General features: G+C 45.2%; 1 protein-coding gene across 1 annotated transcript in view; it reads left to right on the forward strand.

Annotated features, from left to right (window-relative positions):
- Positions 1 to 20,676, forward strand: part of LOC140391771 (interleukin-18 receptor 1-like) — a 61,559-nt gene that overhangs the window by 20,415 nt on the left and 20,468 nt on the right. The window contains exons 4-8 of the mRNA XM_072476633.1: positions 1,201 to 1,375; positions 2,221 to 2,368; positions 10,525 to 10,590; positions 17,862 to 17,979; positions 18,927 to 19,072. Of these exons, the coding sequence (XP_072332734.1) occupies positions 1,201 to 1,375; positions 2,221 to 2,368; positions 10,525 to 10,590; positions 17,862 to 17,979; positions 18,927 to 19,072 (653 nt within the window). The remainder of the gene's footprint in view (positions 1 to 1,200; positions 1,376 to 2,220; positions 2,369 to 10,524; positions 10,591 to 17,861; positions 17,980 to 18,926; positions 19,073 to 20,676) is intronic.

The raw sequence follows: 20,676 nt of genomic DNA on the forward strand, positions 1-20,676 counted from the left end.
TGCGTGCCGGCTGGTGTACCGGTCCGCGATGGCCGGTGCGGAGATTAACCTCCCCTGCGCATGCACTGGGATGTAGCCAGCACACGCTGGTGCTCCCGCCCATGCGCCACCTTGCGCCGGCCAGTGGAGGCCCTTCGGCGCCGGTTGGCATGGCGCCAAGCCCCTTACGCGCCAACCGGCGTGGCGCAAATTACACCGGTGCCGGCCTAGCCCCTGAAGGTGTGGAGCATCCCGTGCCTTCGGGGCAGCCCAACGCCGGAGTGGTTCACACCAGTCCTTCGCACCGGAGTTGCCCGCCCCGCAGAATCCCGCCCGTTTCCTGTTCCAAGTTTCCCTTTGTCACACAGCTAACCTCTGTTCTACCTTTAACATGTTCTGATCTCTTAACTGACACTATCAGCACAGCACCCCACAGAAAAGAGAAAAGAGGTCACTGTGAGGGTTTCTTTAGTTAGGCGGTCCTTGAGGGGGTCTCCCCTTTTAGGGGGTCTCCGGGGTGGGGGGAGAGGTGATAGGGTGATTGGTAGGTGAGGGGTGGTCAGGTAGTGCTTTGTTAAGGGGAGGGTGGCCCTCGGATGGACTTTGCGGCCAACTCCCTTAAGGAGTTACCCCCTTGGCCCATGGTGTGGTCCATCACTTCACCTGTAGTGGATCCCACCCACTTGATTCCTGGCCCAGAGGATCGGAGAATCGCGAGGTCCTGGAGACTCTGGTGCCGGGCCCGCTTATCATCTTCCCGCTGGCACGTGGGTGCGAATCCTGGTCCCACTGCCAGCAGGGGCCTTAGCGTAGCGGTTGGTTCAGCGCCCAACATGAACCTCGATTTTGGCCGGAGGCTCGATTCTCCGCCCAATTGCAATCCGCATTGCCTGCATCGCGGGTGGAGAATCCAGGTCAGTATAAATCTCATCCAAAAACAGAAAATGCTGGACAATCTCAGCAGGTCTGACAGCACCTGTGGAGAGAGAACTGAGCGAAATATCATCCTATTTTCAGTTCTCTTTAGTTTTGACAGAGTCAGCCACTCTGCAGATACTGTCAGACATGCTGAGATTGTCCAGCATTTTCTGTTTTCGTTTCAGATTCCAGCATCTGCAGTAATTTATTTTATCTTCAGGTTAAATGCTAATTATTGTGTGATTGCTTGTTAATTATAAGGATATTATTACTAAATTTATGGTGTTTATTTTCTGCTTGCAGGAATAGAACTTATAATATCATGAGTGCTGTTACAACCTTGAATGTGCAGAAGAATAAAGGATTTTGTCGTGGGAATATTTATCCTTTTAGTCAATATATTGGAAAATCCATTACGTTACCCTGTCCAAAACTAGAAGATTATAGCAATAAGGAAGACAATATTAAATGGCTGAAGGTATAAACATGTTCATGCCTTTGTATAATTACAAACCTTATGGATACGATTTAAATGTTTAAGTTGTTGTAAAATTGTTTCAATTAATGTATACATATTGAAGCTTTGCAAAGAAAAAGTGTTAAATGTCACAAATGTATATAATACCTCCAAATTACAAAATAGAAACTTTTTCCATAAAAGAGGTGACATTACTTGCAGGGGTAAAATACTTTTATTAAAGGAGGTCATTAGTACATAACAATACTGACTGTAATTCAAAAATAGTTCATTGACTGTAAAGCAATTTGAAACACCATAAAGATGAGATGAAGTGCAGTATACGTGCAAGTTTATTCTTTCTTTCCTTCTTTCTTTCCATCTTTTAGCAGTTCATTGATGCTGATAGAATTATTATTATTGTAATTCAGCCTGGCCAAAAAAGAAAGCGTGTGATTTAGGCTCTTGCCACATTGTAAACTATTGTTGAAGTGGAAGGGCTGTACCCCCGATAATTCAGATATTTGATGCATATCTAGGATGTGCTATCCATGAGAATATCACAAAAATAATGGGGACATATATTTTTACCTTCCCAAAGATGTGCAGGGTAGGTGGATTAATTGCCACTTAATTGCCACTTAATTGGAAAAAATAATTGGGTACTCTAAATTCATAAAAATAAATAAACAAATAAAGTTTTACCTTCACCACTTGTGTGATAATTTGGTCGAGCAGAGCACACACTTGTTGGAGAATTTGCTCATTAACTTCAATGGGATGTAAAGCAGGCGATCTCAAGAAAGGGCAGATTATCAGCTCCATCAGGCAAAAAATACAATCAGTTATGTTCTTGTATCTTTCAGGATTGCAAGGATAATGTCCACACAGGGACTAAGTATGTTATTCGGAAAGTGGAAGAAAGGAGTGCTGGAAAATACTTGTGCCTACTGTCTCTCAAAAATGGTGGAGTTCACTATAATGTTACAAGAATGTTGAAACTGACAACCAAAGGTATTGTTCAACAACGATTTTTGTCGTTATTAAAAATGTACCAAACTGACAATTTCAATAATGCAAAATACATTCTAACATGAGCTGGAGAAATTCCAGTGGGAGTTGGAAGCTTTATAAGGAGATTTCTTTTGGTCCATGGTCCATTTGGGCCCCAGAAGAACTGGCTCCTCCTGGGAAGGGCAGATTAGCTTGCACTGGGACAGACACACTGGGAGCTATTGCGGTCCAATCCTGATGGCCCCAGAGAGGACATTCCTGTTTGCATATCTTTGGGATAAAGAAGAAATAAGCTGTGTGGGGATGTGAAACTAGGAGAATATCTCCAGAATAGATGAAATCAGTGAGTCTATGAAATAATGGCTTGGATATGGTCAGGTGGCATGTTGTGCAGATGAGGAGACAGAGTTTCAGGTGAGGAGTTCATGTTTCCCTGCATGTTGTGGGGTCTAACTTCACAGCATACATGTTTCCTAATTGACAGGTGTCCCACCCAGAGGTCAGCCTGATTGACAGGCCAGGCTTCCAGTCTGGAAGGGAGGACTCTGGAGCAGGCAGCAAGAGCAATTAAACCCAATCCCCAACCATGGGTGGGGAGTGGCTAAGGGTTCGATCCCTTTGGGAGGGGGGGATTCCCCATCCTGGGACACCCGGAATGCATTACCTGATGGGACGGAGAATCGGACGTCTGAGTAAAATCGGGATTGGCGCCCCGAACATCATGCTCTGAACCCCGCGGGTGGTGGGACCCCTGTAATAGGGGGACTCCCCACAGGGACCCATGTAATGGGGCAACGCATCCAGCAGCCTCTACAATAGGGAGACTCCCCACAGAGACCCCTGTAATGGGGTTCCTCACAGAGACCCTGTAATGGGGGGACCTCCCACAGTAATCCCTATAATTGGGAGACCCCCCACAAGAAACCACTGCTTTAGGAATCCCCTCTACAGATCTGGGAGCAGCAGTCGCTCCAGCAGGGTGTATCCTGGCAACCTAGGGAACCCCCTCCAGACCTTTTGCGCAAAGTCCCTAACCAGCAGATACCTGAACTCACTCCCCCTCGGCAGCTCCACCCTCTCCCTTAGTTCCTCCAGACTGGTGAACCCTTCTTCCAAATACAGATACCTCACCTTGACCAGCCCCACTACCCTCCACCTCCTGAATACACTATCCACCCCCCCCGGCTCAACATCCCTTCCACCCTAAAATGCCTCCTCAACTGATTCCATATCTTCACCGTGGACTGCACCACTGGGCTCCTTGAATACCTACTCGGAGCCATTGGCAATGCTGCCATCACCATTGCCCTCAAACTAGACCCCTTACAAGATTCCTCCTCCATCCTAACTGACTCTACCCCTTCTCCTTCCCACCACCGCCGCACCTTGTCCACATTCGCCGCCCGATAATAATGAAGCAAGTTCGGCAATGCTAACCCCGCCTGCTGCCTTTGCCTCTGTAGCAGAGTCCTTCCCACCCGCGGCACCTTCTCCGCCCATACAAAGTCATAAATGATTGTGTCCACGTTCCGAAAAAAAGACTTTGGTATAAAGATCGGCAGAGCTTGAAAGATAAACAACGACCTCAGCAGAATATTCATTTTCACCACTTGGGCCCTCCCTGACAGCGTTAAGTGCAGTGTATCCACCTCTTAAGATCCTCCCTCACCTCCTCCACCAGTTTTATTAAGTTCCACTTATGGAGCCCTGTCCATTCCCTTGCTACCTGAATCCCCAAATACCTAAACCTATCCCTCGCTACCGTAACTGACACCCCCCCTAAATTAGCCCGCTGTGCCAGCTCATTCACAGGAATACCTTGCTTTTCACTACATTCAGCTGGTACACTGAGAACCCTCCAAACCTCCCACCAGACCCATAATCCTTCCCATACTCTCCAGCGGATCCGAAACATACAGCAAGAGGTCATTGGCATAGAGCGACACCCGATGTTCCATCTGTCCCCTCATTATCCCCTGCCACTCTTCCGACCCCCTGAGAGATATTGCCAATGGCTCTATGGCCAGCACAAACAACAGCGGTGACAGCGGGCAAAGTCAAAGCTTTGTGAGCTCATATAATTCGTCCTCACCCTCGCCCTTGGTGCCACATACAGCAACCGTAACCATGCCACAAATCACGGCCCAAACCCAAACCTTCCCAAAATCTCGAACAAGTACCGCCACTCCACCCAATCAAATGCCTTCTCCGCATCCATGGACCCCACCACCTCCGGTACCAGAGCCCCTGACGGATTCATCGCCACATTCAACAACCTTCTTATATTACTCGCGAGCTTCCTGCCCTTCACAAAGCCTGTTTGATCTTCTGCCACCACCCCTGGGACACACTCCTCCATCTTCCCCATCAACAACTTAGCCAATACTTTCACATCCGTGTTCAATAGTGATATGGGCCTATATGACCCACATTCCGCCGGGTCCTTCCCTTTCTTTGGGATTAGTGTGATTACTGCCTGTGTTATCGTCTCTGGCAACTCCCCCTTCTCCAATGCTTCATTAAACGCCCCCAACAGATGTGGTGCCAGGTCTGCTGCAAATTCCTTATAAAATTCCGCCGGATACCCATCCGGCCCAGGGGCCTTCCCCGACTTCATACCCTGATACTATCCAGCAGTTCCCTCAACGCCTGCCTCTTTGCTTCCTCCACCTGGGGAAATTCCAGCTTGTCCAGAAACCGCCCCTGTCCCCTTCCTCTCCTCCTCGGTCCGCCTCACGAAGTCCCTGGTAGTACTCCCTAAATGCCTCATTTATCTTCCCTGGCTCTGACACCACATCCCCAACCCCAGTCCGTATCTTCAATATTTCCCTGGACGCAGCCTGCCTCCGCAGCTGGTGCGCCATTTTTCACTGTAACTTCATTGCAGTGTTAATGTAAGCCTATGCAGTGTTAATGTGAGCCTACTTGTGACAATAAAAATTATTATTATTCTCTGGTCCGCCAGCTGTATTTTCCATCCCCGCCGGCAGCAGGATTCTCCTTTCCCGCAGCCAGCCAATGGGGTTTCCTATTGTGGCCACCCCATGCTGTCAGGAAACCCGCGGGTGTGGATGAGCTGCCAGCGGACCGAAGGATCCCGCCGACGGAGAATTCTGCTGCATATGTTTAGCCTGCTCAGGCGCCTTGAGCGTGTTATTACAGCAGAAGGTGATGGTGTGGTCTTTCTGTGACCAGTGTCCTTACTGTTAGCAAAATGGGGCATTTCATCTGTACGTTTGTCAGGTGCATGGGCCTTTATAGGAGTTTGCCTTTCTGCTGGTGCAGGGGACTGTTGCCATAGGCCGGGTGACTGAAGTGGCGTGATATATGTTGGTGCTGGTTCTGCTACTTACAAATTTCAGGACATTACTGTTACCATCGCCAACTGGCCATGACCACATGCAGTCTGAATCCTGACCGTTTGATCTGGTGTTAGAGGTCATAGATCATTTTACTTCTCAATTTGCATTGCAGGGGGGCATCATTCACGTTGCTTTCAAGTTGAGGCTGAAGCAGAGCCTTGGCAATATGAATGGTGATCCTGGTGTACCTGAATAAAGGCTTCTTTTGTTTATTCGTTCACGGGATGTAGGCGTCGCTGGTTGGGCCAGCATTTATTGCTCATCCCTGAGGGCATTTGAGAGTCAACCATATTGCTCTGGATCTGGAGTCACATGTAGGCTAGACCGGGTAAGGACGGCAGATTTCCTTCCCTGAAGGACAATAGTGAACCAGATGGGTTTTTAACAACAATTGACAATGGTTTCATGGTCGTTATTAGACTTTTTATTCCAGATTTTTTATTGAATTCAAATTCCACCAACTGCCCTGGTGGAATTCAAACTCTGGTTCCCAGAACTACTAGTCCAATGACAATACCATTATGCTACTGCCTCCCCTAGTTGTGCTGATGAGGGCAGGCCCGGTAGATTCCACAGGCTGAGGAGTGCAGCATAGTAGTTGTGCGACCCATGCACATTTCCCGAGAAGTTGCTTGGCAGAACAAACTGGACGTTCTGCCAAACTGTTTCAATGTGGGTATAGTGACTGTTTATGAAATGCTCAAAGTCCCATGTTGCAAAATTCATTAGAGATGAATTGGCGAGGATTGTCTGTCAAGAGTTTTTGTGGGATGCCATGTGTGGCCAAGTGTCTCTCAATCTTCATGATTATAGTTTTACTAGTCCTGTTTGGCAGGTAGTTGAGTTCAAACCACCCAGAAATACGAAATGTAGTTTATCATTCTATTCGATGATTTCAGCTGCTGCGAATGACCATGGAAGGTCCGGGACTTCGTGAAGATGCAGCGGTCCCTTTCCTTGATGCAGCTTGAGTGCATTGCACAGTGTGCACCTGGAGATTTCCCTTTCTATGTGCGTACATGAAGGGCTAGTACACTAATTTCTTGGTCCTGTATCTGCTGGCTTCCAACCCGGGGTGCCCTTGGTGCAGTTATTGTGTAATATCTCTGGAGAGCAGTAGAGATGACAAATCACAGGTCTCACAGTATTAGTCCATCCTGTATGGTCAGTTCATCTCTGATGGCGTAGCTCATGGGGAAGCTCTCTTGAGGATTCTGGCCAGCCCCTCATGATAATATTGTGCAGTTGCCTGCATGTGTTGTCCATCTGTAAAGCCTGTTTGAGTTCTTGAATTTGGCGAGAAGCCAACACCTCTATTTCCATAATGTCTACATCTTCCTCATGGTCTGCCTGATCTGTGGTGGGTAAGAAGGCTCTGGAGAGGGCATAAGCCAAGTTCAGCACCGTGCCACATTTGTAGTTGGCACTGAAGTTGTAGTGTTGCTGTTTTAGCATCATGTATTGCTGCTGTGAAAACGCAGTGTGGAGAATTTTCTTTAAGATAGTTTTAAGTGGCGGTGATCTGTTTCAACGGTTTCGGGATGACAATATATGAAGTCATGAAATTCATGACAGGTGAAGACTAACGCAAGAAGTTTCTTTTCGATATAAGCACAATGAGCCAGTGAAGGCCCTTGAAGCAGAAGCTATTGGTCTGCTATTCTGTATGCAGACAGTGCCAAGTCCGTGCTGGGAGGCGTCTGCTGGTATGAGTACGGATACTCGATTGTTGAAGTATTGTAAAACCCGTGGGGCTGCAAGCGCTTGTTAGAGTCTGTTGAAGACCAGTGTGTGATGCTCTTGCCACCATCATTCGACATCCTGGTGGGAAAGTTGATGAAGAGGTCCAGGGATCTCACTATAACATGGGATGAACTTAGAAAGATAATTTGTCATATCAAGAAAGCTCTGTAAAGCGTCCTTGTCCATGGGCATGGCCATCTGTCATATCGCCTTTGTCTTGTCTGGATCGGGCTTTACATCATTGGCTTTGAGTAAATGGTCCATGTGAGGAACATTGACCACGAATCTGCATTTTGCAGGGTTCAGCTTTAATTGGATGGTCCTGATTCTGTCAAGGCCGAGACGAAGACATGCATCATGTTCTTGCATAGTATGAACCCAAACAAGGATGTCATCAACAAGGTTGGCCTGCGAAGAGTTGTTCTATGACCGGCTGGAAGACCTCACTGTCCATGGAGAATCTTGCAGGGCATATGAAGAAAATTATATATGCCTATTGGAGACATGAATGTTTTTTTTTAGGTTTCCTCATCTAGAGGGAACTGTCAGAACTTGCATTTTGCATCGAGAATGCTGAACAGTTTGCCGTTTGGCATGTCTGCAATCACCTGTTCCACTATCTCCATAGGATGTGGTCCGAGCAGTGCTTTGTTCAAATACACTGGGCCAGTGTATATGCTGACTATGCCAGTCTTGGTTTACTGTGGCCACCATTGCTGAAACCCATTCTGTGGCCTCGTCTACAGGAGTTGAGACACCTAGAGGTGTCTTCTAATGGAGCTCATCAATTACTTTCTGCTTTGTGAATACTGGAATCTTCTTAGAGCACAAACTCTTGGTGGCACTGAATCATCTAAACTAATGTAGTATTTATCTAGTAGCTTACCAATGATGTCGCAGTTGCAAAAGTCTCTTTGCATTGCCATCTCTGGGGCTAGAAGCTGTAGGGCATGCACTTCTGGACCAAGCTGAATGGGCCACAATGCAGTGCTGCCCCAAAGCACTACTAAAGGCTTAGGTTCCATTCAATTATATGTAACTTGAAATTTCCCTGTGTGCAGTGGAGGGTTGCTACACCTTCAGAGTGGATTCTCTGTCTGTCATCAGCCACAAGGTGCATCTGGGGTGCTGGGATCTGTGCTGCATATTTCCCATGACCTTTGGCTCGATTATCCTTCGCTCCAGTATCAATCTTGACTTTATGACTGGCATTACTGTTAATTATGTTGAGAGAGGTGAAGATCTCACCCTTTCCTGTGACGCTGTCAACGCTATTGCAGGAGAGTGTTGTTGGAGGCTCTGTAGCTTCACTGTTTTGCTTGAGCTCCGATTCATTCATTTTCCAGACAAAAGAGGAAAAAGAAGACTTCAAGATAATCCTAAAACTATTTGAGAACATCTGACACTCCTACTGCTAGAGGACAGAGCTGCTGACATATTGCTGATGGCAGAGGAGGGTTGCTGTGGTTTGGAACTGCAACACTTAGCAAAGAGGTTCAATTTCCCACATTTGCTGCTCCTCTTCCCATATGAAATTTGTTGTCTGAAGAACTAATGCCTCAATTCTTTTCAAAACTATCCGTAATATTTTCATCAAAGACAAGTGGCTTGATGCGACAAAGTCTTTATATTGTACTGCCAATTCCTGACACCATGTATAATATTATGGGTTCCTCAAATCACCAATATAAAGGACTTCCAACAAAGGTAGTTTATTCCTGAGCTCAACAGCTACACACTGTAAGGCGGCACGGTGGTGCAGTGATTAGCACTGCTGTCTCACGGCGCTGAGGACCTGGGTTCGATCCTGGCCCCGGGTCACTGCCCGTGTGGAGTTTGCACATTCTCCCCGTGTTTGCATGGATCTCATCCCCACAACCCAAAAGATGTGCAGACTAGGTGGATTGGCCACACTAAATTACCCCTTATTTGGAAAAACAATTATTTAAAAAAACAGCTGCACACAGTACTTGTGCTCTGCCTGAGATCACGGGGGTTAATTCCAGCGCTCCCGCCAAGTGACCTGTTATGTAGCCATGTCATCATGTTCTCACGTAACCACTTGGTCTACCCCATCAATGCACTCCTGTGTGCCACTCCAGTGAGGGCCTCATTTGAGTCCTCTAGCAGCAGTACCTTTCTGCAACCTTTCTCTCCATTGTCCTGGCTGCTTGCAGTCCACCTATGCCCACATGACTCACCATGTGCTTATCCCAACTCTACATTAGTCTCCAAAATACATGCAGTATCAGTATTTGAGCTGGTGGCATCCAGTGTCAACTCAAGTGGTGGGGCCTCTACATCAGGCCCTTGTGGTGCTATTGTGGCTGGACAGGTGGTAATTCTTCGGTATCTGAAAGCTGGAAAACAGAAGTGGAAGCTTGTTTGGAGGGACGGGGCTAGGGTAAGAAGTAAGATATTTATGGTCACACCATCCTCCAGTCTTTCACAAGGTGTATAACTGGTTTTGCTTCCAGGGAAGGGGAGAGAGGCCCTCTTTCTGAGGCACTCAGTGCCTGATTGAAGGACCTGGTATCGGATATGGGGGGCCCACTGAGAGCAAACTCTATGCCCTTTCTTCTGACTCCTTGTCCAACTATCCAGGGATCCCCTCCCCGTGACCTCCAACCCATCCTTACACACATGTGGTCTGGGTCCCTCTGCAATCCTGGGCCTTTGGTAGGTGCATTACTGACAACTGCCATCGCCCGCAGTGGTGCTCATGGGTATTGGAGAGCTGCTGGACTCTGATGGGATTTCTGTCCCCGGGTCCTAAACTTTAGGAACGGCTCAACTAATTCTGATGGGCCTTCCCCAACGGCGGCAAAATGGACTCTTGCTGGTTCTCCAATCATCAGACAAGCCTCTGTCACCCTTGGTGGATGGGATTCCACCCCCACCTCCTCCACCACCATAATTACAGAGGAAGAGTAGATGTCTCAGAATTTGAGGCCTTTTGTTTTTTGCCCAGTGTTTCCTTCTTAAATCTATAATTGTAGCCTCAGAATTCAAAATCACGATCTTTTCATAAATGTTTCTCTTCATTCACAGAATCTGTCGAACCATTTAAACCAAAATTAATTTATCCTGTTGAAGAACAAATTGAGCTTAAACTTGGTATGTATAATTTGGAACAGCTTTTTAACACAACAATGCAGACAATTGTTTTCATGCCGACGCCCTCAGCTATTCATGCTAGGGTACGATTCATTAGGTTCCATAAGCTTCTTAAAGTAACCATTTTTCATGTGTAAATCAAGGGAGCAGGAGTCAAGCCTGTTTGACAGTGTGTACGTCTGTGTAGTTACCACCAGGAATGGCTGGAGAACAATCAAGTTAATATCCCAGATTTATATCTTTCAATTCCAGGGCAAGAAGGCCAACTTCAGTACCCTAAATATTGCTCCAGCTGAGATCAATGAATACACTGACTGAGAATCAAACTTGGGAATGTCCATCCTTTATGGTTTAGCAGCGTAATATCCTCGATTTCCTGATTGATTTAGTTAACAGTGGTGCTAATCCGTTAATTTTAGGAACCTAAGGACAACACCATGGCACAGTGGATAGCGTGGCTGCCTCAAGGCGCTGAGGACTCGGGTTCGACCCCAGCTCTGGGTGACTGTCGGTGTGGAGTTTGCACATTCTCCACGTGTCTGCGCGGGTCTCACCCCCACAACCCAGAGATGTGCAGGCTGGATGGATTGGCCACGCTAAATTGCCCCTTAATTAGGGGGGAAAAAAGAATTGGGCACTTTAAATTTTAAAATGTATTCAGAATTTGTTTAGTTTACAAGGGTTAGCAGCTGCATTAAAATCATGGGGGCGATTCAATGCCCCCTGCGCCCGGTGCGAATCCGGACACAAGGGGCGAATCGCACGCAGACCCAGAATCCGCGTCAGGTGCCAGGCCGATCGCAAACCTCCCGGTTTGCTCCACCCGGCGTAATCTGGATCTCACCTTTGCTGGACGGGATCAAGGTTTGCATATTAAATGAGCCGTACAGCCATGCCTGGGAGGCCTTGCCAGGGTGCCGTTTAGTGCTGGTCCACACAAATGTGGAACAGTTGCACATTCTCCCCATGTCGGCGTGGGTTTCACCCCCACAACCCAAAAGATGTGCACCTTATGTGGATTGGCCACGCTAAATTGCCCCTTCATTGGAAAAAAATATTGGGTACTCTAAATTTCAAAAAGCAAATGAGGAACAGGTGTGACGGCAGTTGGGGGGATCGTGCAGGCTATTAGAGACCCCCAGATGGTCCGAGACAGGACAGGATGCCTGGGCGATAATGCCATGGTGCCCGGGTGCCAGGTTGGCACTGCCAGCGATCGGGCCCAGGGGTCCTTGCCAGGTAGAGGGGGTGAGGGGGGGTTCCTGGGGGCCTCCCTAATGTTGGGGGCGTGAGGAGGAGGTCTCAAAAATGAGTGAGGGGGCCTAAAAGTGAGGGCTGGTCAAAATGGCGCCCCGATCTGCGGGTTACAGCTGGCCAACAGGAAATCTGCTGTTGAATAGCTGCAGGGCTGAAAAACACCCCGCGAAATGCACCATTCAGGGGACTTTAACTTGAGTCCACCGAAACATGCCCCACATCATCCAAATGATGTTCAAAATAGTCTTTCAGCATTTGGTGATCAGGGACTGTTTTATGATTGTAAGAAGGAGCAATTTCATACCAGATGTAAACGACTTAGATAATTCAGCTCCTGAAAGTCCGCACTGTGGTTTGTGTCTCAGTGTTATTCCTGCTGGTTGAAGCATTGACTGGAGAAGTTAACTCTGTTTCTCTCACCACAGATGCAGCCAGACCTGCTGAGCATTTCCCACATTTTCTGGTTTCATTTATGAAATCTGCTGAAGCTTTGCTCTGCTGACCCTGCTGAAATTTGTGAGGTCTGCAGATTGAAAGCTAGCTAATGTAACACTGCTATTCAAAAAGAAGGGAATGGAACTCCCGGATAGTTCACCTAACATTAGACGTTAGGAAAATAGTTGCATCTATTATTCAGGAATTGTTAAGAATCCACTTTGAAAATCATAATATGATCAGGTAGAGTCAACATGCTTTTATGAAAGGGAAATCTATTAGGGTGTTCTGAGAATGTAAATAGTAGTATTGTTGTGTTATTTCAAGGGATGTGAGCATCTCAGATCAGGCCAGTATTTTGCCTGTCCTTTATTATGCTTGAGAAGGTGGTGGTGAGTAGCCTCTTCAATTGCTGCAGTATATCTGGTGTAAAAATCCATAGTGCTGTCAGGAAGTGAGTTTAGGATTTTGGGAAAGGGAAGCCAGTTGATCTAGTATGCTTGGATTTTAAAAAGGCATTTGATAAGGTGCAACACACAAGGATAATACACAAGATGAGGGCTCATGGATCGGGGGATAACATATTAGCATGGATAGAGGATTGATGAACAGACAGGAGGCAGATTATAAATGGAACAGTTTCAAATTGACAAGCTGTGACTAGTAAAGTGCTGAAAGAATCACTAATGGAGCCTCACATTTACAATCTATATTAATGACTTGTAAGAAGACACCGAGAATCATGTATCCAAGTTTGCTGAGCTAAGTGTGAATGTAAGCTGTGAGACAGACTCAAAGACTCAGCAAAGAGATATAAACAGGTTAAGTGAGTGGGCAATAAGGTGGCAGGTGCTGTATGATATGGGGAAATATGAGGTTGTTCACTTTGATAAGTATAGAAAAACAGAACATTTTTTCAAATGTGCGAGACTTTTCAATTCTGTTCTTATTTAAATATGCATTAAATAGAGCACGCATAGTAGCTTCCAGAGATTTGTGGAATGATTTCTAAGATCCTCAACTAGTAAGGTGTTTAATTCATATTTAAGGGAGTCAAAGTGAGGAAAATAGTCAACTTACCGCTTTCATTTTGACACGGCCGAACTGATCAAACATTTTTCTTGATTGGAATGACATCTTCATTCACACTGCACCACGGCTCAATCACTCTCTAATTTTACCACTTGAAATCACTGTTTGGAACTCTCCCTCACAAGTCAACTTGAGGTCTCTAACCCCGTATCTTACTGCCCTTCTACCTCTGTGCTTTTGATTGTATCAGCTGCCTGATGTCACCTGGAATTGTTTTCAAATGTTTACTATCATTTCCTGATGTACTGGCATGGGATAACTGTAGGATGCAGAGATTTCAGCTCCGAAAGCAACACGGCAGGGAAAGGCAGTGTCTCGTCCTTATCAGAAGCACAGGTAGCTGCCCTGGAGGTTTTGAGGGCAAGGCTAGAGAGTATCCTGTATTTTTGCAAAATAAATTTAGAGTGCCCTCTTCTTTTTTTCCAATTAAGGGGCAATTTAGTATGGTCAATCCACCTACCCTGCACATTTTTGGGTTGTGGGGGTGAGACCCGCGCAAACACGGCAGCACAGTAGCACAGTGGTTAGAACAGTTGCTTCACAGCTCCAGGGTCCCAGGTTCGATTCCTGGCTTGGGTCACTGTCTGTGCGGAGTCTGCACGTTCTCCCTGTGTGTGCGTGGGTTTCCGCCGGGTGCTCCGGTTTCCTCCCACAGTCCAAAGATGTGCATGTTAGGTGGATTGGTCATGCTACATTGCCCCTTAGTGTCCAAAAGTGTAGGTGGGGTTGCTGGGTTACTGGGATAGGGTGGAGCGTGGGCTTAAGTGGGGTGCTCTTTCCTAAGGGCCGTGCAGACTCGATGGGTCGAATGGCCTCCTACTGCACTGTAGATTCTATAACACAGGGAGAATGTGCAAACTTCACACGGACAGTGACCCGGGGCCAAGATCGAACCCGGGTCCTTGGCGCCGTAAGGCAGCAGTGCTAACCACTGTGCCACTGTACCGCCTTCGAGAATCCTATTTTCTGACCGTCAGTCATTAGGATGGTGTTAATGGAGTCACTTTCAGAATTTTGTGCAACCTATTAGATCTGCCAACTGTTACTGGAACATGTATTCAGTACTGTGTAGCTGAATTTACCTAAAAATGTGGCTTCTGTTTCTCAGGATAGCAGCATACTTTAATGATGATTGGTGAGTATGGGCATCAAAATTGGATCATTAGTCATGGAAGCAAATTATATGCCTTATCTTCTAGAAACCATCTTGACACTTTATTGTCTACTCTGAACAGGACACGAAGGCTACCGTTCTTTATACTACATATACATGACCAGTTTACCTCACATGGCTAGACAACTGGTTCGTGGTAGAGAGCGAGGCCAGCAGCGCGGGTTCAATTCCCGTACAGTCTGATGGCTATTCATGAAAGCCCCGCCTTCTCAACATTGTCCCTCACCTGAGGGTGGTGATCCTCAGTTAAATCAGCACCTGTCATCTCTCCCCCTCAAAGGGGAAAGCATATGGTCATCTGGGACTATGGTGACTACAAATATGACAACAGCCTGCAAATTTAATGTTGACATGGAGGATTTGTTGTAGCTAGTGATGGATTATTTGAATATTAAGGGAGGGTAATCTCTTTAAATTCAGAAAATTGAATGGCTCCACAGTAGGAATCTAAAGGTGATGTTGGTGCCATCTATTATCTCCTGAGCTTTGGAAAAATTGCACTAACTGCAGTCATCCAATAATAAATTAATTCCCTGATTCTCCCAAAGGTGATATTACTGACTTGTCTTATGCAGAAGTCCTGAGTAAAATTTTCCTGAAATCCTCTGCCCCTTCCACACCTGCCCCTCCCCCCCCCAACCCCTCCCCCCCCTCTCCCCGACACACACACACCATTAAAAGGGCAAACAGGGAAATTCCCATGGGAAATTATGTTACTCGGTCACATCGCTTCTTAGAGATGGGCATCAAAAATGAAGACCAGAGAGTCCTCCCTCAGGCAGTTTAGTAGCTCCCCACATCAAAGAAAAATTGTGTCCAAAGATATAAATAAACCTGAGAAATGTTCAAATGTTTCACAACTGTCAGCGGCTTTAAAACATTGACTTCTGCTGATGATGTCTGAAACTTGTTGATATACACCTAATCAGGCCATACATCCTATGATCTATGACTTCTTAATCAAATCAAAGTATAAGCTGGCAAAGTGATGGGCATATCAACTGGTATCTCAAACTCAGACTGAAACTTTGGAGGATTGGATAAAAGGGTAGCGGAACCAAATTCAGTAGCAACCACCAAAATGGAATTGGAGATATACTTTTTTTTCAATATATTTTTATTCAATTAATATTTTTATGTATTAAATATACAACACAACAAAATAAAGCAATGAACACCCCCATAAAACGCCCCTCCAGCCTTCAACACTACAGTAACCCAAACCAAATTTGAGATAAACTTAATAAGAAAACATTTCCATGGGCTATGAGGAAAAAAAGAAGAGACTAATTGGATAGCTTTACAAAGAGCTGGTACAACCACAATAGATGGTGGCACAGGCGGCACGGTGGCACAGTTGTTAGCACTCCTGCCTCACAGCTCCAGGGACCCGGGTTCAATTCCGGCCTCGGGTGACTGTCTGTGTGGAGTTTGCACTTTCTCCCCGTGTCTGCGTGGGTTTCCTCCGGGTGCTCTGGTTTCCTCCCACAGTCCAAAGATGTGCAGTTCAGGTGGATTGGCCATGCTAAATTGCCCCTTAGTGTCCAAAAGGTGAGGTGGGGTTACGGGGATAGGGTGGAGGTGTGGTCTTAAGTAGGGTGCTCTTTCCAAGGGCTGGTGCAGACGCGATGGGCTGAATGGCCTCCTTCTGCAATGTAAATTCTAAAATTCTATGATTAGCCGCTTTCTGCGATTTATTATTCTAATATTGAAAAACAAGTGGTACAATGGCGGAAACAGGCTCTAATGACAATTACCAGCTGCAGATTGTGTTGTATTTCCATGAAGATCCAAAAAATATCCTACAAATGTGAATTTCAGGGCCCCATTCTAACATAATCTTCATTATTGTCACAAGTAGGCTGCAATGAGGTTACTGTGAAAATCCCCCAATCGCCACACTCCGGCGCCTGTTCGGGTACACAGAGGGAGAATTCAGAATGTCCAATTCACCTAACAGCACGTCATTTGGGACTTGTGTTGCCTTTTTCTTTTACTCTATCTTTTCTTTTGGCTCTGTTCCAATTATGGCAATCAGTGGGTTTGCCCTTCTTTCTTTTGATATCTATGTTCTAATGCTCAGAGTCGCCAGGTATCAAATGATACCACCACAAGGTTCAACCGGCTGTCGATCAAAGAGCCAAACGCCAGTTAGTTAGTTCAAGATCAAGGGTACTTTATTTACACATAATTAGTCATGCAACATAAACACTACTCGTTAACTACACATATCGACTAAGACAACCTGTACTTAACTTCGGGCACCCGGCTTAGGTCAGAGAACAGTGGCCGCTGTTCGATTCTGGATCTATCGAGTTTGAAGGAATAACTGCTGCTCAGCTAGGCTCATCCGTCTGGTAGCGAGCGTTGAACTTGGACTTGCTTCTGGTGGTGCTGCACTTGGAAATGGTCGTGACCGGAAACCAGGTCCAAGAGAGAACGAACATATGGCGAACTCTCTTCTTATACTTGGGGTTTTCTGTGCTCTTTTGGGCGGTCCTTCAGTTTGGATCCCACTAATTGGGTGAGCCCTGATCACTCCATTCGATTCTTAACCAATAAGTGGGCGGGGATCAGATGGCTACACTTGTGAGAGGAAACGGGAGCACCCGGAGGAAACCCACTCAGAGACAGGGAGAATGTACAGCCTCCGCACAGACAGTGACCCAAGCCAGGAATCGAACCTGGGACCCTGGTGCTGTGAAGCAAAGTGCTAACCACTGTGATACCCTGCCGCCCAAGACCATAACCTAAAATCAGCAAACCAAAAGTATTTATCTCAAATGATTTAAATCACCTTCAATTAAAAATAGTACTAGCTGGACAGAAATGACAGCCCATAAATTGTGGTTCTGCTTCTGAGCTTATGGAAGTGCAGCATTTCTTCATTTGTTCTCATCTTGACCAACTCCCAAATTGTTGGAATGGGGTCGTGTGAGTACTGGGTTGTGGGAGTGGGGAAAGAGTCGCCTGCCATTCTAAAAGTGCTGTTGGCATCAGTTTTCATTCTGTAGCTATCAATTTTAATTCCCTGCTACTGTCCAGACATGTTGCTGATGTCCAAATGGCAAGCCCATGTCCATTTAAATATTAATACACAAGGCCTTGACCTAATTCGTAACCACCCTGGAAGACTCACAGGAGTTTGGTTCCAATATATATTTTTAGTTTGTTTGAAGTGACAGGGAATCTAAAAATATTTTTGTAATCATTCAGATTATTAGAATAGTTTTAAAGAGTTACACATAAATGATTATTTTACTGGCCACACCAAAAGTCATTTGCATTATCGAGTTTACTTTTCTTGTATTAGGTGAAGAAAGGGAATTTGAATGCAAAGCTATTGTTGGCTACAAAATGAATTACTACTGCTTACTATATTGGGATTTTACTAACAGTGGAAATGATACAGTGTATGAAAGTCCTGAAAGGTAAGAAGTGCGCCAATATGTATATTATACTTGGGGCATTGGCATCTTATGCTTAATTGCTTGCATGAAAAAAATTATTGAAAGTGATATCATTAATCCACAGAGTTCAATAATTGACTCCCTTTATTCTCCGGGATATGGCTTATTGAACAAATCATACAGAGAAAAGTGGGTTTTATTCTTGTTCTTGTTCATACAAAAGTCCATCAAGCCTTTTCCATCTCGAGTAAACATGTAATTATTCTGCCATGGTCTTTGCTCCCACAGCTTTACCTATGGTAAATAACTGAAATAAGCCTTCCCAGTTACACATATTTATTGCTACCGTGGGCAGGAATTTCTGTCCACCAATGGGAAACAGGTTAGGAACGTTTCGGATTAATACCACTGGTGAAGTATAAGTGATGGTGACAATAGTTTTAGTTTCAGTGGATTTTGGTGATGTTTTTATGCAGATCTCTTGTGTAATGGGAAAATCCGATAGTGTATTCTATTCAAGTCTCATATTCATGGCCAATATGACATATTAGTTATTGTGCAGATTCTTTTTTTAATTTTAAAAAAAATTTACAGTACCCAATTCTTTTTCCCAATTAAGGGGCAATTTAGCATGGCGAATTCACTTACCCTGCACATCTTGTTGGGTTGTGGGGGTAAGTCCCATGCAGACACAGGCAGAATGTGCAAACTCCACATGGACAGTGACCCGGCGCCAGGATCAAACCCAGGTCTTCGGTGCTGTGAGGCAGTAGTGCTAACCACTGCACCGCTGTGCTGTCCTATTGTGCAGATTCCTTGAGAAGAAGTGGGCAGGGAGATGTAAACCTTAGATGTTTAAATTCTATTGTCAATAATTCTTTATCCATGCTCTGCTGTACTGTTTGCTGTTTTATTAAAGTCGTTTGGTATTTTCCATTATAAAATGTACACACGTCTATGTCTTTTAGGATTGTTGTTGAAGATAACAGAACATCCCTGATCAGGCCACTTGTGTTCACCAGAATTCAAGCAGAACATTTGAATCAACCTTTTAAGTGTGTTTTAGATTGTCCAGAGATTAATCAAATTGGTTATATCATTCTTCGAGAAAGAGGTATTCCATTCTATAGTAATAAGATAGTAAAATCATGATTGAGCAATTCTAACACCATCTTTTCATATTGTTTCATTCATGCTTTTGTCAGATGGTCCAAAAGGCCAAATGGTACTAACTGTGCAGGTCAGAAAGTTTCAAGTTCACATCTTAAGTCCTTGTTAAGTTAGCTGAGGTCAGCTGACCAATAGTTATGGTGATACAAATATGGGGAGTACTGTTCGCTGGGGAAGGGAAAATTCAAACAAAATGTTCTCTTCTATTCAATCGCTCCTCGGTGTCTGTGGATGCTAGTGAGGATAGAATTAACGTGTCTGCGATGGACTCCACTTTTGATTAGCCTGCCGTTTGCTCGCTGTTTACGTTTATATGAGAATCAATTCCCCGTTCCTGTTTATCTGAACTAATTCAAGCAAGCATGATATTGGAAAAGAAAGGCCGGTCGGTCTCCATTCTTTTATGGATGGTGCTTTTCTGTTTAAGTGAGTTAAAGTGCATGTGTCCATTTTCTGCATGTGCTTCATTAATGTAATATATATATATCAATGGACAAGAAGAATTTGACCAACTTAACATTTCAGGAATTGACCGTTTGTTAGAACTGGAGGGTATTGCAGATGCGCAACATTTAAAATGAACAGAACCAGAGGAAAGGGGAAGTGGATAATACATAAAACCCACACAGGAAAATAATTTGAATGACATGTAAAGTGCTTAAACGGAATTAATTGAGATACTTAAATGGCAGAGATCTAAAACTCATTGGAACTTAGAATGAGAGCAGAACTTATATATAAGAGTCTGTGGAAGCTGAGAAGATGTTTCACCTCATGGGGGAATTTAGAACTAGAAGGGCACAATTTCAAGATCAGGGATCTCCATTTAAAATGCAGTTTATGAGGAATTTCCTCTCCCAAAACATCATTACATTTTTGTGATTCTCTTCCCCAAAGAGCAGTGGGGTTGGGGTCATGGAATTTATTCACGGTTGAACTGGGCAGATTTTTAATCAACAAGGCAGCCAGGGTGGAGACAGTCAGGAAAGTAGAGTTAAGGCTCCAACAGATCATCGATGATCTTATTGACGGAGCAGACTCAGAGAGGCTGAAATGGCCTATTCCAGCTCCTATGTCTTTTGTTCGTAGGTGTCGTAGAGATTCGGGAAAATAGAAAGCAAAATTAAAGAAATAAAAGGCATTGACAAGACATTTTTACCATTTATCCATCACCTGTTTTCCACCTAAGAATTTATTTTAAAGGTCATTATACTTTTCATGGGCGGCGCGGTGGGGCAATGGTTAGCACTGCAGCCTCATGCCGCTGAGGTCCCAGGTTCGAACCCGGCCCCGGGTCACTGTCCATGTGGAGTTTGTACATTCCCCCCGCGTTTGCATGGGTCTCACTCCCACAACCCAAAAGATCTGCAGGCTAGGTTGATTGGCCACTCTAAATTGACCCTTAAAAAATAATTGGGTGCTCTAAATTTTTTTTATAAAGAAAAAAACTTTCCTTCCCATCTCCGTGTTTGTGTGTTTTCTCTTTCCTCTTCCACTGCTCCTTTTTCAATGCAGTTTATCAATATCATCTTCCGGTTCTAAGGGAAG

The sequence above is a fragment of the Scyliorhinus torazame genome, chromosome 15, assembly GCF_047496885.1.
Source record: "Scyliorhinus torazame isolate Kashiwa2021f chromosome 15, sScyTor2.1, whole genome shotgun sequence".
Taxonomy (NCBI): Eukaryota; Metazoa; Chordata; class Chondrichthyes; order Carcharhiniformes; family Scyliorhinidae; genus Scyliorhinus; species Scyliorhinus torazame.